The 24076-nt window shown below is 37.2% G+C and overlaps 1 protein-coding gene across 1 annotated transcript; it reads left to right on the forward strand.

Moving 5' to 3' along the window:
• Nucleotides 1-54: 54 nt before the first annotated feature.
• Nucleotides 55-22886, forward strand: gba2 (glucosidase, beta (bile acid) 2). The gene is made up of 17 exons (XM_055199975.2): nucleotides 55-393; nucleotides 795-1036; nucleotides 5221-5312; nucleotides 5398-5513; nucleotides 5767-5985; nucleotides 7958-8197; nucleotides 8688-8944; nucleotides 12909-13034; nucleotides 13785-13969; nucleotides 14162-14266; nucleotides 14364-14471; nucleotides 18411-18562; nucleotides 18643-18749; nucleotides 19120-19262; nucleotides 21951-22066; nucleotides 22304-22495; nucleotides 22635-22886. Exons 2-17 carry the CDS (start codon nucleotides 846-848, stop codon nucleotides 22833-22835), a joined length of 2550 nt encoding a protein of 849 aa, XP_055055950.2. The 5' UTR covers nucleotides 55-393; nucleotides 795-845; the 3' UTR covers nucleotides 22836-22886.
• The last annotated feature ends 1190 nt before the right edge of the window (nucleotides 22887-24076 follow it).

Below are 24076 nucleotides of genomic sequence, written 5' to 3' on the forward strand. Positions count from 1 at the left end.
CAGCTGTGTGCTCAGTGGTTTAACCCAACAACGTACTATACTTGCGCTTTCATTGGGATTTGATCGCTCATCGCTGGGTTGACCAGGTCAAGTGTATAAGATAGCAGTGTGCAATTCTGCATAACAGTATGTCTACTTACATTGGAGAAACATTATTTCTTGTTCTTCCGTAAGCTACATAAATCTTCTTTCGTGTACAAGTTCGTTTTTGCGAATTAGATTTAAACACATTTCTTCAAAGATTTTACCTCAAAGGTGGAAGAGCGGAGCCGAGGGGGACACCCATCCGGTGATTTATTGACACAGTCATGCTGTTGAGCATCAAAACAAAAGCAGCTCGAAGCTTTTTTCCTGCAGCCCACGACTAACCCAAGAGTGGTTTTGGACGCAGTGGTAAGAAATGTAAAGTACTCTACAAGACAAAACTGATGAGATAAGGATTAGAAAAACATTCATGATGCAATCATAGAAGACACCTACATGTTGACTACAGTCTGGTGTCAAGGAAAGACTCAATGGTGTATCTTTAAAGAAAATCCAGTGCAATGATGTGGCTCATAGAAAGCATACTATGCGGGAAAGAGCGCGGCATTGTTAGTTAATTAAAGGAATTGGGTCAGGTTACATCTCCAGCCTGTGGTTGCTGCCTGCCCGGTCTCTCTGGTGAAGTTTGAGTACATATGTAGATTACTTGCAGTAGGCACGCAAATTATGCATGGGCTACACGTCTTGTTGCACAACCCTACAGACAAGGCACCATTTTAAAAATGTCCGGTGTTTTGCTTTTATTTCAGATCACACCAGCCTTCTTTTGGTTTGGACCGGTGGTTCTGCAACTCTAAAATATGGATTTAAATGACAGCACATCTCTGGCCGAGCTTATGAGCCGGTATGTGTCTACAGAAACAGGATTCGGTGTCCCTAAGGATGGCTGGAGGATATGTCTCGCACACGAGTTCAAAGAAAAGAGGAAACCATTTCAGGCCAAAGATGTCTCAATTTCCAATTTGATTGATCATTTTGGCTTAGGTCTCAGGTATGTTGAACAAGGCATATTTTAGTAAACAGTGCTCTGTAGGTAGTGTGTTCACTTTGTGTTCGAAATGTATCCTAAGAGATCATAACAGACAACAAACCACTTGGCTTGTGTGGTCTTTGGAAGCACACTTGTTTGATATATGCAGCAACCCATTTTTACAATTTCCTTGAAATCCATGAAAGTTTGCGAAACTGAGGAAAAAAAATCAAGGCCCTATAGGAAGTTTTTGAAAATATACATACATAGATACAGGTCATTAAAAGTGCTTGAATCTGGACGTTTTCTGGAAAAAATCCATATTAATCCCTGTGTAGTGTAGGATAATATCATAAAAATTCTAGACTTTTTAAGCACACGTGTTAAACTGTTCACCTTAAATGCTTATCTTTATGCAAATGTTGATTCATACCAAAATGCTTTTTTGCATAGTTGTTTTTGACACATGAAAACGTCTCTGGTTATGTATGTTACTGTTGTTCCCTGAGAAGGAAACGAGACGCTGCGTCTCCCTTGCCATACTTCCTGCGTCCCTGTAACGCCGTTTTTGGCAATATTTCAGATATACTTCCTGGCTCCCCCGTCTTTGTCGTTAAGCCTCACAATTGGATGAATTTGATATAAACATTCAGACGCACTTAACCCAAAGTGTCACCGCAGTGACGCAGCACGAGTTCCCTCGAAAGGGAACTGTAACAATGTATCTTAAAAGGTAACACGATGTTACCTTGCTCTCACTTGAAATGTGTCCCCACATTTAGTCCTTGAATTTGAGGGTATTGCACCTGGAAAGTCCTTGAAAGGTCATTGAATTTGAAGTTAACTTAGGTGTGGGAACCTTGCTTAAAGTATGGCAAAAACAGGTTATGTTTTGACCACAGTAGAGCTTGGTTTATTTTTCCACAGCCATGATGAACCAAGAAGTGTTTACTGGTAAAAGCTTCATGAAAAAGAACAACACCCATTTAACTTGTTTATTGCATCTTATCAACTGGTAAAACATTGAGTGTGATTCACTTGTTGGTAAACTGCTGAGATTAGCAGGAATACCTGTGCTTCAGGCTATCCCAGATGTTTATAGTCTTCATAGACCCTTAACACACTTGTCTGACTGGAACATGATAACCGACAAATTGATTTATAACATTTTTAGCTGTTAATAAATATCTAACATAAGGATAATATTAAAACTGTGCAAGTTTAAGGCTGGTTAATGAATGATCATTATTGACCTTGTGTTGTTTTATATTCTAAGTTAATGATAAACTCATTGGCGTTTCAGTACTGGCATTATTATATCATATAGATTTTGAACTGTTAAACTGCATCTTTGACACGTGAAACATGTTCTCATAGATGTGAATAGTGTTTTTATGTTTCTGCAGTTGATCTTTATCACATTTAATTAATTATTCACAGCTTTTAGCAGAGTAGAACCACACGCAACTCCTGTGGTTATAACATGGAGGAAATCTCATCACTAGTATAGGTGAAGGTTGAGATAAGTTGGTAGATTTGAGAGATGTTAAATCTTTTTATTGTGATTGTGCCAAGTGTTTGGATATAAAAAGCACTAGGTGTATTTTTTTGGTGCAGAGACAGTTTACAGCTCTATTATCATATCCCATAATGCCATGTGTCCTTTTATGTTTGTGCATATGAGTCTGTTTCTGGGCGCTCTTGTGCTGAGTTCAATAGGCCTGAAAACTGCCGTGTGTGCATATAATAGGAGAAGAAGAGACACAAAGACGAAATAAAGAGAGCTGGATAGAGTGGTCTGAGGGCTTTTTGTGTGATTTATGCTATCGTAACACACTCATAGCTCTTTATTGTCCATTAAAGGGACTCTCCAGCCAAATATCAAAATTAGCCCATGATTTTCTCAACCTCAAGCAATGGCAGATACATATTTCCATCATATTTCAGATGAACACATTTGGCTCTTCCAAGCAGAAAACAGGGATCAGGGAACAACTTCTGACTTTGAACCCCAAAAAAGTGTGTTCATCCTTTACAGAGGTAATCCACATGCCTCCAAGGGGTTAATAAAGGTCTTCTGTGGGTTATCAATGCGATTGTGTAAGAAAAATATCCATATTTCAAAATGTATAAACTATAATAACTAGCTTTTGGTAACGGCGCCATTTTGGACTCACGCAAGAGTTTTGTTGGTTGTCATGGGTATGCGCAGGGACTCTCATTAATCGTGAGTTTTAGATGCCATCGTTGCCGGAAGCTAGTAATTATAGTTTATAAATTTTGAGATATGGATATTTTTCTTACACAATCGCATTGATAACCCACAGAAGACCTTTATTAACCCCTTGGAGGCATGTGGATTACCTCTGTAAAGGATGAACACACTTTTTTGGGGTTCAAAGTCAGAAGTTGTTCCCTGATCCCTGTTTTCTCTCATTATAAGCTTGGAAAAGCAAGGAAATTTACTAAAATAACTCCAAATGCGTTCGTCTGAAAGATGATGGTGTATCTCTCGGATTGCTTGAGGGTAATTAAATAATGTGGTAATTTTGATATTTGGCTGGAGTTCAATTCTATTTTATTTATATAGCGCTTTTCACAATTGTTAATTGTTTCAAAGCAGCTTTACATTAATAGATGGAAAAGCATAGAAAAGCGAGCGTAGTAAATGTAACATATACAGTAAAGTAGTAGGTTAAGCCAAGTATCGCTTTAATAAGGCACTGTTTACATGAGAACGCTCGAGGGTGAAAACGTAAAAATATTTTATTGGATGTGCCTTTTGTTTACACGCCGACGGGGTTTTTGGGGCTTAAAAACGCAAAAAAGTGAAACCACCCTCCAGAGTGGAAATCTTAAAAATGCTCTAACTTCGCGTTCCCGTCTAAAGGGTAAAAAAGTCTGCTCACGGTGGCTCCCGTCATGTACTCGTTTACATCACAGGCATGCGCCAGTTCAGGAAAATAACAGCAAACATGTCAAATTATTTCCATACATCGGACCTTCAAGTTAGCCTGGTCCAACCAGACTCTCATACATTCATTTCATTTGTACAGAAAGTCTGGCCACGCTCCATTGCAAAGCATTACTTCCATTAAGGAGGGTCCTCTGTTGAAATTTAAAACTATTGGATCTGCCCAGAGTCACTCTCAATCTGCCATTACCAATCGCTAACATTTGGTTGTGATGTATATCATGCGCCGAAACCGGCCGGAAACAACAAGTCCGAATGATCAGACCAACAAAACTTAGCAAACATTGTTCTTGCTCTGGCTTTATCTTCTGTATATTCGGCAGTTTTGCAACAGCGGACCGAATCGGTTTTCTCACGTCTTTCTCCGCTGCCATTACTGAACTACAACTCATACTGACACACAACCTCAACGTCATCGTTCTTAGCCACCCCCCTCTGTTCGCTGATTGGACCTGCAGATTTTTGCAGGAGAAAACGAAACTCTACACAGCAGTCCCTGTACTGAAGCGAAATGAAAATTAAGCGGAAGCTCGTAGGAGGGCGGAGCCAGGCTACCTTCAAGTTGCCATAGCAGCTTTGATAAATATACAAGTCTTTCCAGCAGTTGTACGAAATATTCACAGCTAGTATTACTGATCAGAGAAGGTGCATTAATTACCTCTATCAAATTGTTGATGCCGAAATTTTTCAGAGGCAAACCAGACGGCTTGAGACGAGACCTGGGAGAACAAGGAAGAAGTTTGTACGCAGGCGCGTGGACTTTGTGTTGTTGTGTGTCAGTGCTTCACATTGCCACATGGAGTGCATACTACTTCGAATATCACACACTTTTGCGTCACCATATGCACGCAGATTTCCCGTCAAAACTCTTGTATAAATGCGAAATAAAAAGTGATAATCCAACTGCACTTTTGCGTTTTCTCTTTAGATCGTTTCCGTGTAAACGTAGCCTAAATGTGACCCTGCCTGGGAAATTCAAGCTAAAGTCTCATAATGTATTTATGAGATTACAAGCATCAAAGTTTGATTTCAGTCATTGATTTTACTTTAATTTCTATCTTTAACATGGCCTTACTCTGTAAAAATGTAATGTATTAAAATTATTTTTACACAATGTTCTTTACATTGTGTAGAATGATTTTATGAAGAAAACTGTAAATAATAAAAATGACTAGCTGGGTTTTGACAGACTGGGTCACATATCTTTCTTCCCTTGTCTTTTCCTGAACAGGTATCTGAGGTGGTGGTACAAAAAGACCCAGATTGAAAAGAAAGCGCCTTTTATTGATATGTTTGGAGCTTTACAGCTTAATCAAATTTATGGTAAGTGCAAAGGCAAACAGAAATATCAAACCAATAACATAACTCTTAAAATGACCCGGTGTAAGTGAAAACGTGTTTTCTGCAGGTGTTCCTTTGGGTGGCATTGGGGGTGGCAGTATTACTCGTGGATGGAGAGGAGATTTCTGCAGGTGGCAACTTAACCCTGGAATGTACCACTACAAAACTGTTATAGCTAACCAGGTACATTTCTGGATGGGAACTGAAACTGTTAAATATAACCTGAATACTTACACATAACCAAGAAATATTCTCAGTGTGTATTTACTTAGATTTGGGTGTTTAGTCACTGTGACTCGCTGTGAAAAATGAATAACTGTTCAAGCTGTTCAACTTTAGACCTTGTTTGTATTTAAAACATAGTTATAGGTAAGTCTGTGGTATGTATATGTACTGTTAAATTTCCAGGTCTTCATTTCCTCCCTCTTTCTCCCAGTTTACAGTATGTCTGCGCAGAGGGGGTCAGACAGTATACCAGCAGGTGTTGTCTACAGAACGTCCCTCAACACTTCAGGGTTGGAACTGGGGCTACTGTGGTGAATACGCCTTTTACCATGCCCTGTACCCACGAGCCTGGACCGTGTACCACCTGCCTGGCCAGAACGTCACCCTGACCTGCAGACAGGTGTCACCTGTCATCCCCCATGACTACACGGTGAACAGCTCTTTGATATTTGTTTGATATTTTAGTTACATTGTACCTTTAATTTTGTTGTAATTTTACATTGCTTTTCAATATGCTCAAAGATGATGAAACAGTATCTAAATTATTTAAACATTATTATTATTATTATTATTATTATTTATTAAAAACTAAATGTTGACTATGTAGAGGCTATAAATATTATTGTTATTATTATTGGTAGTAGTTAGCCTGGCTAACACCAGACCAGTCTCGTATAGAATGAGACGTGGTCTGGGAACCACATGTTCATTATCTCGTATTTGAGGCGTGGTTTACGAATGCCTAGAGCCGTTTATTGGGTGCTACGAATGTCTATCAAATGCGTCTGTACGTAGCTCATAGCCAATCGGTGTGTTGCATAGACGTTGTCATCGTCTTGCTGCCCCTCCCCGTTCTGTGATTGGTTCCCTATGCTGTTTTTTGGGTGCTACGAATGTCTATCAAATGCGTCTGTACTTAGCTCAGAGCCAATCAGTGTGTCGAATAGACTTTGTCATCGTCTTGCTGCCCCCTCCTCGTTCTGTGATTGGTTCCCTATTTCAGGGGCAAAATAGCTCCATAGTTTCCATAATAGACTTGCAGCATGAATAAATTTGCGTGCAAGGCAGCATGGGGAAACCCAGGCTAAGTAGTAGTAGTTGTAGTATTACTATATATAACATTATTATTATTATTATTATTATTATTATTATTATTATTAAATCCAAAAATTGACTATTTAGAGGCTTTAAATATTATTATTATTATTATTATTATATATTACATTATTATTTATTTTTATTGAAAGCTAAATATTGACTATGTAGAGGCTTTAAATATTATTATATTAAATTATATTATTATTCTAATAATAATATTGTATTAAATATTTATTATATTAATTTATTATATACATATTTATTATTAAATACATTACTATTATTATAATTATTATTATTATTGTTGTTATTATTATTATTATTATTATTATTATTATTAAAACTAAATATTTACTATGTAGAGGCTGTAAATATGATTATTATATATAACATTATTATGTATTTTAATTGAAAGCTAAAGATTGACTATGTAGAGGCTTTAAATATTATTATATTAAATATTTTATTCTAATAATAATATTGTATTAAATATTTATTATATTAATTTATTATATAAATATTTATTATTAAATACATTATTATTATTATTGTTATTATTATTATTATTATTAAAATCTAGGGATGGGACAATTAGCGGTTTCACGATTAACCACGGTAAAATGTCCTGACGGTTAGTATTATCGTTTAAAATTTTATTATCATCACAACCTTGTTTGATTACCGTGATTTTGAAAACTCGCGGTAAATCCTGTCCAGCGAGAATCAGTTTGACGCATGCGCGCACATGCAACATAGTTTTTTGCACAAGAAGGCATTTAAGGGTTAATGTATTGTATTCATTCACAGTAAACTTATTAGACAGATTTATTTAGTTTTTACCACAGAAATAGTTTCAGGGACATGAAATATTAAATTGTGATTTAAAACAATAAAACATTCAAATGTTTTCAGTGTGTGTATCAGTTCTTTTTGAACATTTCCATCTCATTTAAACAAAACCATTATAATATTGATAACCATAATAACTTTGGTCACTTTAATCATGATATCATACTGTCCCATCCCTATTAAAAACTAAATATTTACTATAGAGGCTTTAAATATTATTATATTAAATCATATTATTATTATTATTATTATTATTATTATTATTATTATATTATATTAAATATTATTAATCATAATAAATTATTATCATTATGATGATTATTATTGAAAATTAAATATTGACTATGTGGAGACCTTAAGATAAGTTTTCTGGACTTTTTGTTTCTTTGCGGACTGCATTTAAGAAAAATGCAGAAATAAAATAAAAATGTATCTCTCTTTTCCTCTTTTTTCAGGACTCCAGTCTTCCTGTGGCTGTGTTTGTGTGGGATATTGAGAATAAGAATGACTACGCACTTGATGTTTCCATCATGTTTACAATGGTTAACGGGTCGGGCAGTAAAGACGACAAGTGTGGCGGCCACTGGAACGAACCATTTCACCTCGAGAAAGAGGGAGAATCAGTTGCTGGGGTTTTGTTACATCACCAAACACCTGTGAACCCTTACACCTTGTGTATAAGTGCAAGAAATAAGGTAATAAACCTGTTAAGCAACAGGTTTTGCCTGTAATAAAATACATAAATAAGTCTTAATGTTCAGCAAGAACAGGATTGTCTGTCAAACAGGTTTCACTTTCACCCCTACTTTATAGTTTGTGCTCCTGCTTCTTCAATGAATATATGAGTGTTATTGGCTTAGGGGATTGTTAGAGGTTGATGAACTAAACTATACGCAGAAAGAGTGAATACAACCTAAAGCACGTACCTAGACAATGTAATGTTTAGAAAAGCATTCTTTAAATGACCGACATGAACTTGTATTGCTGACCAAATTTACACTCTTGTGTCTAAGGTAGTTGACTGCTACTATTAAGACACAAACATGTAGTAAGGTACAGACACACAATAGACACACCTCAATTAAAAATGCTGTCTATGTCGGCATTGTCTATTTTGAAGCAGAGCTTTTAATCTTCCCATTTCATTACAAGTTTATGTTCATGGTTGCGCTTGGTGTCTTACAGTCTGGCCTAGAGATCAGTCACCAGACAGCGTTCAGCCCAAAGGGAACCTGTAATGCTTTGTGGAGCGACCTCATGACAGATGGACGACTGGATTCACCTGAGGGGCCCAGCACACCCACACTGAAAGGAGAGGATGTAGCAGCAGCCCTAGCCGTGAGCTGCTCTGTGCCTGCTAATGGACACAACAGTATGGAGTTCAGTTTGGCCTGGGATATGCCCAAAATCACATTTGGTTCAAGAGAGAGGGTGCATGCCAGGTATGTGCACGTACAATAATTTGAACATACTTTAAAGAGATAGATCACCCAAAAATAAAAATGATGTCATTAATGACTCATGTCTTTCCAAACCTGTAAGACCTCCGTTCATTTTTGGAAATACAGTTTAAAGGAAAACACCACCATTTTTCAATATTTTACAATGTTCTTACCTCAACTTAGACAAATTAATACATACCTATCTTTTTTCAATGCGTGCACTTTTAATCTTTGTACAGCCTCTCGTAAATGTGTTAGCATTTAGCCTAGTCCCATTCCTCTTATGGCTCCAAACGGATGAATTTAGAGGCCACCAAACACTTCCATGTTTTTCCTATTTAAAGACTGTTACATGAGTAGTTACACAGGTAAGTATGGTGGCACAAAATAAAACTTTTGTTTGGAGCCATAAGAATGAATGGGGCTAGGCTAAATGCTAACACATTCAGGAAGCGCTGTACAAAGATTAAAAGTACACGCATTGAAAATAGATAGGTATGTATTAATTCATCTGAGGTAAGAACATAGTAAAATATTGAAAAACGGTGGTGTTTTCCTTTAAGATATTTTAGATTTAGTCCGAGAGCTTTCTGACCTTCCTTTGAAAACGATTAATAAAGGTACAACACTTAACAACACAACTGTAATTTAACAGTAGAAATATACAAAGTTATTGATATAAAAGGATTTATCAGCCGCAGTTTAGATTCTGATGCCCGCTTACTGTGTTGTATACGGTATTTTAGACGAGTTGCGTTTAAAGGTCCAACACTCAACAAAGCTTTTTTATCATATAACCGTGGTATGTAACGTTACGTGTATGTCAGAGCAACCTCACAAGCACAATAGAAATATGCAAAGTTATTAATAAGGATATATCTGCCGCAGTTTAGATTCTGATGCGCGCTTAATGTGTTGTATACGGTAATTTAGTCACGTCGAGTTTACATTTTTGTTTCTACTTTACTATACGTATTATATTGATGTATCATCTTTAGCACCCAGAATCTTTTGTGGCTCAAACATATTTGTGTTCGGCTGCTATCTTTACACATTAATGTTTTTAAAACATTTGCCCACATGTAATGATGGGGAATAAAGCTATCCAATCATAGCAGTGGGCGTTTACGTTCAGGTCTTCAGTGCGGCCTGCCCCTTCAAACGAACCATTTCTCCAGAGAGCCACTAATCCATGTAACAAAATAGCCTATTACTTATTGCTTTTAATTTTTTTGAATGTAAAAACCACGCGAACATCATAAGTAGACATCAGACAACAGTATAAAACAATAAAATCGACAAATTCACCGCCCCTTTAAAGGGAAACTTCACCCATTTCCATTAAGCTTTGTACCGTTAGAACCCCAGTCATGTTTTTGAATGGTCGTGCATCATTCCCTCAGTTTCCCCTGAGAGGGGAGAAATACTGATTTCAGTGAGGCACTTCCTTCTTTCAATGATGTAAAAATCGTTGATTGAAAGAAGGAAATCCTGTATCTCTATTGAGTGTGAAAGACTACAGACACTCATTCCTCATTTTTCCAAGGTGGGGGCTATGGGTGGGACCCACTCACGCTTCAGACGAATTACAGATCAGTGGGTGGGACTTACGAAAATATACGAACACAGACGGGAAAAAACGATCAGCCGCCATCTTTATGCAAAGCTAAGCTAAACAGAAGTTGTGGAGCGAGTCAGACTTCATGTTACAATAACAGTGGAAGTTAATCAATATAATATAGAAGAGGGTGATTTCGCAAGCGTGATGCTCTAATCCGCTGTTCATTGCACCTTTATGAGCCACAATACAGCAAAGCGCTCAGGCAGATGGAGGAACAGAAGCCCGAGGAGAAGCCGGAGCCTGGGCGTCGGCTGGGTAGAGGAGCCGGGGGAAGACACCGCAACCATCGGCCTCTGCTGCGTAGAGAAACTTGCCTGTTCTCTCGCTGTGTGGCTTCTTTATAACATTTCTGCATCAGATAAGGATATGGACGTTCGTTTGGTGAAGGTTTCGGGGCAAGAGAGCAACTTTGCGCGCGTTTGGACATGTTTATTTCACATACACGTTTGCTTCGGCTTCAACGAGCAAACGCGCTGCAGAGTATATGAGCTTGGACAGACTCGCGCTGTGTGCTTTCTGTTTAAGATTTCTGGATCAGATAAGGATATGAACGTTTGTTTTGTTAATGTTTCTGGGCGCGTGCTTATTTCAAAGACGTGTTTCGGTTTACGAGCACAAGCTCTAAGAGCTGAGGCAGCGCGTATGTGGAGATATAATGCAGGGGACGTGTTTGTGTGCAGGATGCAGGGATAAACGGACGTCTGACTAAAGTGAGTGTTTATATTTTCTTTGTTATACTAACGTGGCATTTATATACACAATAGCATATCTGAGCGGTGTTTTATATGTCTATATTGTGAGAGCAGTGAGGCCAATAATAGCACAAATGTAATTACAGTAAACAAGAGACAAAAAGAAAATTGGTAAAACGTAATAAACATTTAAAATGCATACCCTTTTTTAATTACTTGAAAAGACATTTGTACTGCGGATTTGAAACCGCACGTTACTGTTTGAATAAGATTTTGCTAAACACCAGGCCCGAGTGTTATTGTGTGTAACACAATGTAGCATCACGTTTAAAAGTAAGTCATGATTGGTGTCTGTCAGACAGTGGTGGCTATTTTCTTTGTTTTTCTAACGTGGCATTTATGTACACAATATCATATCTGAGCTGTGTTCCGATTAATGGGAGTGGCTTGCAGAGCTGTGCATTGTGGTGCATAGTGGGAGTTGTAGTTTTTCATACAAATGTGCTCTAAAGTCACATTTTGTCTCTTCTCGGTCAAATAGGCACAAAATTCTACATTTATGTTACATTTTGACTACAAATATGACTCACTTTCCATAAAGATTAATGTTCCTATCGGTGAAATGGCCCTTTAAGCATCGAAAATACATTTTGGTCCAAAAATTACAACTTCTCTCCCGTGTCTGTTGCGAATGCCCGTGCACAGTAAAGCTGCTGACGTATGTCGCTGCTGACGTGTTATCCTCAGACATGTTTGTGAAGATTTTTTTTTTTACACTTACAGCGTGCGTCTCCCTCAGACTGTAAACAAAGCTTGGGCGCCAAAAAAGCTGGGGCGCACCAGATAACACGTCAGCAGCGTCGTACGTGAGCAGCGTCACTGCAGTCTCGTGCACGCGGTTCACAACAGACCCAGAAGAGAAGAAAATGCTGAATAAAGTCATAATTTTTTTAATTTTCGGACCAAAATGTATTTTCGATGCTTCAACAAATTCTAATTGAGCCACTGATGTCACATGGACTACTTTGATGATGTTATTACCTTTCTGGACATGGACAGTATACCGTACATACATTTTCAATGGAGGGTCAGAAAGCTCTCAGACTAAATCTAGAACATCTTAAACTGTGTTTCCAAAGCTGAACGGAGGTCTAAAAGGTTTGGAACGACATGAGGGTGAGTCATTAATGACATTATTTTCATTTTTGGGTGAAGTATCTCTTTAGGTGTGTCATACGATTTACACAAAGTCTGTTCTGACAATCATTATCCAATCTCTTTCATCCTCAGTGTATACACTGTAATTCAGGTTAGATTGTGAAAGAGGTCTTTTTGTTGTTTATGTGACATTCTGGTTTTATTGAAACAAAGCGAAACGTTTTTTTTTCAGACTGTCATTGCACTTTTACCATAAATGGGCTTTTGACCTTTAAAATATTTTGTGTTTTCTTTATTGTTGCACAGCGGAAAATAAGTCACATGTGTTTGGTATGATATGAATATATTCCATGATTGAGTTACCAAGTTTTTCAATTACATCAGGAAAATCTTAACAGTTTAAATAACACACAACTTCTCTAGCTTCATACATCATCTGTACTTATGTTTATCAGTGACCTTATAAAATTAAAGGGTGGGGTGTTTGTTTCAGGCGATACACCCGTTACTATGGCAGCAAAGGGGATGCAGCCCCCTCTCTGTCGCACTACGCGCTCACACACTACAATAAATGGGAGGAGAGCATCGATGAATGGCAGAGTCCAATTCTTCAGGACAGGTAAAAAGAAAAGAGTTTTTGAAGAAAGCCGAAAGGTGTGTTTCAGTGAATTAAGCTGCCAGAGGCAAAGTTACAACTGTTTTCTTTGTGTGTGCACTGCAGCCTTTCTTTCTGTAACTGATTTGCCTGTTTACTAAAACAAACATTAGACTCATCGTTAACCTACGTGTGTTGATATAACCCTTTTATGACATTATTACTCATATCCTTTCAACAATGCTCTTCTTTTTGTAACTATTAAGTGCACTTTATATAGTCAGATTTGTGTGTGGTGGGTGTGGTACCTACATTTTTGATTTAACATAAATCATCAGTTTGTAGGTGTAAAACCTACGGACTGTAATCGATTAATTGTAAATTTTCAAACATTTTTGAATTGAGGAAAATGTTGTGTAATAATGGTGTGGTTTCCTGGATAGGGAACTCAAATTGCAAAATGCATGTTGCGCTGACATATCTTAAAATATATAAGTGCCATTGTGTTGCCATAAGATGCATACTAGTAATGTTTTTTCTAAGGTATGGTTGTTAAAAACTACTTGTTGCAACCAAGGCCTAGTCCTAGTTTAATGTAATCCCTGTCCACATAAAAGTTACATTTATTTCACTGACAATTTTATGTATGTCTTTTTTTATATATATATTTTATGAGCCAACCTGTTCTTTAGATAACCGCTACAGTTGACACTACTGCAGTACATCAAGAGTAATGTCTCTACCAATAGACTGACATGCTCTGTATGTGTGTAGTTCACTTCCAGCTTGGTATAAGTCAGCTCTGTTTAATGAGCTTTATTTCGTTGTGGATGGTGGAACTGTGTGGCTGGAGCTTCCAGAAGACAGTGACATCAGTGGTGGTCTCCGTCCTGAGGATGGGGGGCTTCCAGCCCAGCCTCTAGTTGTTAAGGAGTACGGGCGATTTGCTTATCTGGAGGGTAAGAGAATGGGACTTTTACCTCTAAACATTAAATTGATGTATGTAAACTACATTTCTTTAGAACACGCCATTTTGATTTTATTTGAGATTTTAAGTCAATACCTCGTGCTTTGGCTCTCAATTCGTTATTATACATGTAATTCAAATTTAAAATTATATGTGTCTTGCGTGTCACACTTTCTGATCCTAGGTCAGGAGTACAGGATGTATAACACATATGATGTGCACTTTTACGCCTCATTTGCACTGATCATGCTATGGCCCAAGCTGGCTCTGAGCTTGCAGTATGATATTGGTGAGCTAAACATTTCAAGGTAATATTTAAATAAAAAGATGCAATGTAGTTTTTCTTATATTTGTTTATAATTTCTCAATCCATTTGACGTTTTCAGCTGGTAGTGTCGTTCAACATGACCCTACAGAGAGATTAAATCTAATGAACGGCCAGTGCTCACCAGTCAAGACACGAGGTGTTGTGCCTCACGACATTGGAGACCCTGGTAAGTTGTATATGTAAGGAATAATTGACGACGGGACGTTGAATTATTCGAGAATACTACACACCCAATTATTTTGAAATAATTTAAATGACCGGAGTCAATTATTCCCCTTATACCACAGTTACCATAGACTTTGCTCTGGTGGTTATTTATAATCAACACCTGTGGAACATTTCTTAACCAATCAGAATAAAGCATTCAACAGCCCTTGTGGTATAAACCATTTTACTTCATCGCTGTATGAGTTAAAGACTTATTTAACAAAAGATTATAGTGAATGATGACTTAAAGGGATAGTTCGGCCAAAAATGATATTAAACCCATGATTTACTCACCCGCAAGCTGTCTGAGATGCATATGTCCATTGTTTTTCAGGCAAACACATTTTCAGATATTTTAGAAAAAGGTTTAGATCTTTCAGTTAACTAAATGTGAAGTTACGGTGTCCACGTCCTTCAAGTCCAAAAAATTTGCATCCATCCTTCACAAAATAAATCCAAACGGCTCCAGGATGATAAATAAAGGTCTTCTGAGGGTAATCTGTGCCGTGTTGTTGTAGAAATATCAATATTTAAAAATTTAAAAACCAAAATAACTACCTTCCGGTACCGCCACCATCTTAGACTCCTCTGTATTCAGGAGAGAGTATTAGCGTAGTGTACGCACTTTTCTTAGTGACGTATGACAAATTCGGAGGGTGGGGGCACAGAGCAGCAGCAGAGTAACCTCTGTAAGGTGCGTAAAGCTGTGATCTTGAATGCGGACGCAACTAAGATGGCGGCGCTACCGGAAGGTAGTTATTTTCGTTTATAAAGTTTTAAATAACAACACGGCACGGATTACCCTCAGAAGACCTTTGTTTATCATCCTGGAGCCATTTGGATTTATTTTGTGAAGGATGGATGCATATTTTTTGGACTTGAAGGATGTGGACCCCGTAACTTCACATTTAATTAACTGAAAGATCTAAAACATTTTCTAAAATATCTGAAAATGTGTTTGTCTGAAAAACGATGGACATATGCATCTCAGACAGCTTGGGGGTGAGTAAATCATGGGTTTAATATCATTTTTGGCCGAACTATCCCTTTAAGAAGAATATTTCGTATGGCCTTTTTGGTTACATTTGTGGTTGTTTTGAAAGAGGCTTAAAGGGATAATTCACCCCAAAATGAAAATTTTGTCATACTTTTCTCACACTCATGTTGTTCTAAATCGGTATGATTTTTTTATTCTGTTGAAAACAAAATAAGATATTTGATGGTAAGCACACAGTTGAAGGTACCCATTGATTTCCATAGTATTTGTTTTTCCTACTATGGAAGTCAATCATCAACTGTGTGCTTACCAGTGATACGCGGGTTGATCCAAAATGAGCTGGTGCCTGTGGTCACCCACGGTTACACTGCAAAAAATGACTTTCTTAATTAGTATTTTTGTCTTTTTTCAGTAAAAATATCTAAAAATTCTTGAATTGAGATGTATTTTCTTGATGAGCAAAATGACCTAGTCTAATTTTTAGACAAAAATATAAACTTTAAGTAAATTTGTGCTTAAAGGTGCAATTTGTAAGATATTTGCAGTAAAATCTCCAAAAACCACTAGGCCAGTGTTATATATTTTGTCCAGCTGATTACTATCAATATCTGTAATGATTTCAACTACTTGTAAATCGTGAGAAAATTTCCATTCAAAACATTGTTACGGGGCAGTGCAGTCTCTTGTCAATGACGTTAATATCCATGTGACCCTTTGTCACCGCCTTTACTGACGTAAACCACATGACAACAGTGGTCGAGCTCGAAAAAATAAAATGGCGGCCAAGGAAGCGACTGGAGCACAAATTTAGTGAAAATAAACGTATATTTTCACTTTTTACACATTTTAATTGCATTTCTAGCGAGAAATTAGTATTGTAGTTTTCAAATATGTGATTAGTTATCACAAAGGCGCTCTCTGTTTATATTTCAAACACGCTGCCTTTGAAGTGCGTCGGAAAGCCTTTCTCTAAGCGGCCTTCAGGCTCCGAGGCCGAAGTCATTTCCTCATGAGGCAGCGAGGCAACAAGTCCTCTCTGCCTTGAGTTTTCGGACGCAGCCAGTGTTGTGGACAAATGTGGAACTATGCGATAGCGCCTGTCGGGCTACGCGCTTGCTTATGGACTTATGGATATCTCTGTACCGTCTGCCGCTGATTGTGTCAGCTCCTGTAAGCGTACGGGCCAACCAAACGACCCAAGAAGAGTTTGGAACAAAACGAGGGAGGATCAATTTGTTGTTGCATTATCTGGATGGAGAGAGCTTCACGACAGCATTTAACTAGACCGAGAGTGTGATCCTGCTTGTGTTTTACGCGATGGGTGAGTTGTTTTGATTCGTAACCCTTCAAAAAACGTATGCTATTATATTGATCACAACATTAGTGTGTAGATTTTAATCAGCGCGTCTTCCCGCGGACGATATGCACATCAAAAGGTATTGTACAGCAATATAAATGGTCATTTTAAGACACTTCACAATAAGATTTGTACTGTCAATACATTATGTGAAAAATCCTTGTAGATTGTAAGTTGAAAACTTAATTCTGTGCTGTGTTTACCATCGAATTTGGACTAATACTGTAATATCAATATGACTAACAATTTAGTTTTGAACATCACATATAAACTTACATAATGAAATAAACGATGTCATCAAACGCAACATTTATAAGACTTGATTACCTTATCCATCAACGTGATTTCTCGTTCTCGTCTGATTGATGGCCATCAGTGGTTGAGTTAAAGACTACAAATCCCATAATTCCACGCTGCTTCAGAGCGTCAGTAAACAACATCATTGTTTTTGTTTGATCTGGCGCCATCTTGCGGCGCATAATATACAAATTGTATCTTTAAAGCAAGCAAAAAATCTGCCAATGGAATAAGGAAAATGTTCTTGAATTAAGTGTTTATGAAAAAAGTATTTTCAAGTAATCTCTTATTCCATGAGATTTTTTTGCTTGTTTTAAGCACAAACTGATTTAAAGTTTATATTTTTTGTCTAAAAACTAGACTTATTTTCCTAGTTCATTTTGCTCATCAAGAAAACGCATCTTGATTTAAGAATATTTAGATAGTGTTTTTGTCTTGTTTTCAGTAAAAATAAGTAAGAAAGTCATTTTTGCAGTGTACGAGTCATCTAAAAATATTTGTAATGATATTCAGGTCACAGTCAGTCGGGTCGTTTGAAATAAAGATGCCAAATAACTTTTTTTAAACAATTACTACTTTTAAAAAATGCGGGTCGGGTACAATATTTGTTTTTTTTTTGCGATCCAAGTTTTGGGCGGGTTAGTTGAAAACGTCGGTCGGGTGCGGGTTGTTTATAAATGGACCCGCGCATCACTAGTGCTTACCATCATTTATTAAAATATCTTCTTTTTTGTTGAACAAAATAAAGAAATTTATGCGGGCTTGTAACAGCATGAGGATGAAAAAATGATGACACAATTTTCATTTTATGGTGAACTATCTCTTTAAAAACTTTAAGCTTGATAGCAACTGGTCACTGTCTACTTTTATTTTACAGGAAAGAGTGGATGATTCAATTTTCAATTAATAATAATATCTCTTTAATATTTCATGTTTAATTTATCATATTATTTGAGGAACCAAGATTGTTTCCAGGAAAACGTGCTTTCATAAATGTGTTTTCCTGAAATCCTTTAGCTTATGAAATAATAATGTGAACTAATAGTTTGAGTTTCCCCTCAATTGCTCATATAATACAATAATATGAACATGGGAGCTGATCCTAGCCTAAAACGTGTGCTTTGCCTGTTTATCACTTGATTTTTAAACACAACTTTCACAGATTTAGAAAATTCAGATTTCTATTTTCTTTAGATGAATTCACCAAATTTTGTTAAAAGCTGAACATACTTTTCGATTTTAATCAGATGATGAGCCGTGGGTTCGTGTCAACGCTTACTTGATTCACGATACAGCTGACTGGAAGGATCTGAACTTGAAGTTTGTGCTGCAAGTATACCGAGACTATTACTTGACTCAGGATGAGCAGTATCTGAAGGACATGTGGCCCATATGCCAGGTAAGTTGTGTAGAATAAAAAGTGTAGAGAATAGTAGTGTTTCAGCACACATCACTCACAGATCTGCTATTCTGGTTCAGACAGTCATGGAAACAGAGCTGAAGTTTGATAAGGATGGAGATGGGCTGATTGAAAATTCTGGCTATGCAGACCAGACTTATGATGGATGGACAGTGACTGGAGCAAGGTAAGTGCTTGGAAAAAAACATATAAATTGATGAAACATTTTCGTGTGTCAAATATTTAATTCTTGGTATGGCAGCATCTCTTTATTTAAATTACTGATTAAAATACAGCGCAAGACAACTGATTGTATGTTAAGTGGTTAAATGGCTAATGTGGGATACCCAACCACTGTGTGTAGTACAGCACATTTCTCCATTGCTCCATTACAAGCAGGTATATATAAATATTACCATATTTTAGCTGTGTTGCCACATGCTGAAGTATTATTTGTTTGTCTGACAACCCCAGTAAAAATAAATCTCCTCGATTCCCTAATTAATGTGCCATTTATCAACATACATAAGTAATAAGTGTGTTTGTGCATGTTCCAGTGCATACTGTGGTGGTCTGTGGCTGGCGTCAGTGTGCATGATGTGCAAAATGGCCCGTTTGCTGAATTGCGAGTCTGTTTATCAACGCTACAGAGATATTTTAGAACGAGGAAGTGCTGCCTATGACAAACTCCTGTGGAATGGCAAGTGTGACAACACGCATGGTATTCATACCAGCCATAAATTTTATTTTTGTTCAACATCTCGTTTTTGTTCTAAAAACAGGGTCTGTCTTGTCTGTATGTCTTACTTAAAAAGACACTCCACTTTTTTTTGAAAATAGGCTCATTTTCCAGCTCCTCTAGAGTTAAACATTTTTTTTTTTTACCATTTTTGAATCCATTCAGCTGATCACCGGGTCTGGCGGTACCACTTTTAGCATAGCTTAGCATAATTCATTGAATCTGATTAATAATAATTATAATAATAATAATAATAATACATTTTATTTATAGGCGCCTTTCATGACACTCAAGGACACCGTACAACAAATAAATATAGAAAACAGTCATAAAATTCAAAACATTCAAATCACATTAATCAAAACATGCAGAATAAAACATTAATAATAGGCCTGCTTAAAAAGATAAGTTTTTAACCGCGATTTAAAAATGGGCAAAGTGTCACTAATTTTGTGGAAGCTTGTTCCATAAAAAAGGAGCAGCGTTGCTAAATGCTCGCGGACCCACAGAAGACAGGCGCACACGTGATACTGCTAGGGACAGAGAAGATTCAGATCTTAATGAACGAGAGGGAGTATATCTTTCAAAAAGATCAGCAATGTAAGTCAGCGCCAGGTTATGAAGTGCCTTTAATGCCAGGAGTAAGATTTTAAACTCAATACGCTCTTTAACAGGAAGCCAGTGCAGATGTTGAAGAACGGGAAATATATGGTAGCTCACAGGAGTGCAAGTAATGATTCTAGCTGCTGAGTTTTGAACAAGTTGCAGTCGGGTCAGTTATTTGTGCGGAAGACCATAAAAAAGAGCATTACAATAGACCAAGCGAGAGGTGACAAGAGCATGGACCAAAATAGCAGTACTCTTTGTAGAAGGGGCAGGAAGCAGCCGATTTATATTTCGAATATGATAGTACGCAGTTCGAGTGATTTTTGTTTAGATGGGCTTCAAATGATAGTGTGTTATCAAAGATGACCCCCAAGCTCGTAACATAATTTGAAGGAACAATTGTAGAACCATTAATACACATAGAAAAACCACTGGCCTTATTAAGATTGTTTTTTGTACCAACAAGAAGAATTTCAGTTTTAGTCATGTTGAGTTTGAGAAAATTATTTGAAAACCAAGCTTTAACTTCAGATAAACAATTGATTAAACTTAGTGGAGGGAGATTGGCAGCAGGTTTGGAAGTGGGTTCCGGGTTTCCGAAAAATAATTCCAAGCGGTAGCAGATAAATAATAAAAAGTAAAGGACCCAAAACTGAGCCCTGCGGAACACCAGTAGTAATTCGAGAGGGGCTAGATTTAAATTTACGTACCTAATGATTAGACCATTAGCATCGCGCAAAAAAATAACCAAAGAGTTTCGATTTTTTTTTTTTAAACTTGAATCTTCTGTAGTTACATCGTGTACTAAGACCGACGGAAAATTAAACGTTGCGATTTTCTAGACAGATATTGCTAGGAACTATACTCTTATTCTGGCGTAATAATCAAGGACTTTGCTGTCATAACGTGGCTGCAGGAGTCGCAATGATATGTACTATAGGAAAATAGGGTACTATTTTCGGGCAGTGCGTAATATCATTGCAAAAAATAAACATTTTCCGTCAGTCTTCGTACACGATAGGAAAAATATTGAAACTTTGGTTATTTTTTAGCGCAATGCTAATGGTCTATCAAATTTAATGCATTATGCTAAGCTATGCTAAAAGTGGTAGCGCCAGACCATAGATATGTACACTAGATGTCGCCTTGGCTACGGCAGTTCATTGGACCGAATGCGTCAAACAGAGCCGCCATCTTGAAACAGGGGAATCCCGCATCAGCATCATTGTAGGCAATGGTGTAACGGAAATAAAATCACCATAAATTGTCATGAATGCGATTTTCTTGTTTTGGTTCGTTTCAACAGTCAGACATGTATTTAGCATTTAGTACAGGAAAAAATTCAAGTTTTGATTTTATGAAAATTTACATTTTCTAACTGTAATGCATAGTGCTAGTAGCCATTTCATCCATGCGCAGCACAAAAGTCTGGCATCGTTCATGAATTCGAAGTGGATTCCAAAAGGGTGAAAATCAAATGTTTCACCCTAGGGGAGCTGGAAAATGAGCATATCCCTTTAAGTTACCCAAGTTGTGTGACTCTTTCTGTTAATGTGCCTGTGTGTGGAGGGTGTGGTCTCACCCCTATAACATGTAGTATCACGTAGTCATCATTAATATCTAGAGTTAGTATAGAGGGGCTATTTTTTTTCATTAATTATTGGTACAGTAGGTAAAAAAATTTGGCTAGGCCAAATAGTCAATTTGTATTTGTCATTTCGAGGTCTGTGCTGGCAGAGCTTTTGTTGTTTTAAGTTAAATAAACATGTCAGTTTAATTAACTAGATAATCCAGTCATTATGATCTATATGCAAACTTTAACCACCTTTAACTTTTTTTGTTTTGTTTAAGAAGCTATGAACAGGTTCAAATAAATAATTTTAGGTTTTAGGTTGTTGAAAATCAGGTCGGTCATAAGATCTATTTTCATACTAAGGGATCATGTATAGTAGGATGAAAATATAACTTGGAGGAAAAGGCGTGGATATTCAAGCACTCTTATGTCCATTTAATGTTTTTTCTGTAATTATTTTATTGTTTCAGGCAAGTATTATAATTATGACAGTAGTGGACGGAGCCTATCCAACAGTGTAATGTCAGACCAGTGTGCGGGACAGTGGTTTCTCAGGGCATCTGGACTTGGGGATGGTGATTTCCAGGTATGTAAAGCAAAAAGTATACTGTATGTATTACACATTAATCTATCAAGTCTGCTTGCATATATATGCACATCGCCCGTATGCAACCCAATTATGTAGATGTGCCAACAACAGCATTTATGCAAGTATTTGTTTAGTTTTTTGCACATTCAAGACATTATGTACAACTTTTCACCTATTCACATAAGACAATAACATTAACTTGGCACTATTTTCAATATTCATTTCTTTGTGCAGGCCTTTCCCAAGGAGAAAATCTGCAGTGCATTGAAGTCAGTGTTTGACCTCAACGTTATGAGCTTTGCAGGTGGACAGATGGGTGCAGTCAATGGGATGAGGCCAGAGGGTGTGCCTGATCGTTCTAGTGTCCAATCAGATGAGGTTTGGGTGGGTGTGGTGTACGGTTTGGCTGCTACAATGATTCACGAGGTAAGACAAACCTCAGGTCATTGTTGGGGTTTTACAGGTTGCTAATGCATGTCATTCATTGCATTTCATCTTGTACAATAGAAATAATTAATCTAGCTTCTTTCTCCAAACATTAACTGTACTCGTATGCATTTTCCAGGGCATGGTTGAAGAGGGTCTGCGTACTGCTGAAGGCTGCTATCGTGCTGTATGGGAGCGATTGGGAATGGCCTTCCAGACTCCTGAAGCATATTGTGAGAAATCCATCTACCGCTCTCTAGCTTATATGAGGCCTCTGAGCATTTGGGCAATGCAGCTTGCACTGAACAACCGACAAAACCACAACAAAACCACCGAATAGGACATGGGACTGGATATGAATATACTGTAATGATGAATATATATATATATACATATAAAAACATGCTGATGGGAAGGTGAAATGAACCTTCTTAATGAAGTGAACTTTTGATAAATGTCCTTGATTTTTGAACTTTTAAAAGACTGTAAAAAGCTTGTTTGTGGATCAAATGTGTAGCTCAAACATGCACAGTCTTATACCCGTGTACACAAAAACGCACCTTTATACAATATTTCGAAAAATTGACTTGCATAAGCTTTACCAAATCCTTTCATGTAGAAGCGCCAGTCGTAGGTTTACAACTGGAAATGTGAACTTGGTTTTACAAGCTGGGTCACAGTGAACTGTCACATCCCGTATTATCCATTATGATAGCGTTATTTACGATGACTAAATTCTTGGGAATCAAGTAGTTTGAGCATGATGAGTAATATAATTTTCATGATGTGTGTGGGAATGCTTTACTGAGTGCTTGAATCAGTAACTGCTTGGTTTGACAAATATTGGGTTTTAATTCTTGTATGTGTTGTATAGTATACAACTGAGGCATTGACGTGTACTCTAAATTATTCAACAAAAAATAAAGAGCTATATAATAAATTAAAAGAAATGTTAATGAATTTCTTATTTTTTCAGATTTTTTTTTGTTTCGATACAAATGCACTCATGTCTTTACATTTTTGCTATAACAGTGTAAATTATTATAGAAAGAAAGTCAATTGAAGTTCATATGCATCAAACCCAGAGACCAAAATTCTTATGTGCTATGATGACTTAAGTATGCCACACCTATAGATAAGGATAAGAGCCTGTTTTGGGGTAAATGTTAATGGTTAAACCATGGCTACTGTAGAAACCAATGATAATCAATACACCAAAAACATGGTTACTACTAAAAATGGTTTATTTGAGTGCAATAAAAGTTACTTTAGGGATAATGTATAGGCATTTGAAATCATGTACACGACACAACTTTGTTGTGAATTACACTGTTAAACAACATTTACAGGTGGGGTGCATGATTTTTAAAAAACACTTTGAAAAAGGGAGTCGGGCCGAGTACCAAAACACACTTGTAGCCAATCAGCAGTAAGGGGCGTGTCTACTAACCAACATCGTCAGTAGCGCCTCACTGCAGAACACCACATCCAGGGGGCGGGGTTGGATCCAGAGATTGGTCGGCAGTTTTACCACAAGACACGTCATATATGTGTTGCTGCGTTACCATTTCACCATTAAGT

This window comes from Misgurnus anguillicaudatus, chromosome 21 (genome assembly GCF_027580225.2).
Source record: "Misgurnus anguillicaudatus chromosome 21, ASM2758022v2, whole genome shotgun sequence".
Lineage (NCBI taxonomy): Eukaryota > Metazoa > Chordata > Actinopteri > Cypriniformes > Cobitidae > Misgurnus > Misgurnus anguillicaudatus.

Bases quoted from the DNA above. Each gene is read 5' to 3' on its own strand.
- gba2 (XM_055199975.2), top strand. From the start codon at position 846: ATGGATTTAAATGACAGCACATCTCTGGCCGAGCTTATGAGCCGGTAT. The intron at 5,986-7,957 runs GTGAACAGCTCT...CTCTTTTTTCAG, and splicing joins TCATCCCCCATGACTACACG to GACTCCAGTCTTCCTGTGGC. The intron at 8,198-8,687 runs GTAATAAACCTG...GGTGTCTTACAG, and splicing joins GTATAAGTGCAAGAAATAAG to TCTGGCCTAGAGATCAGTCA.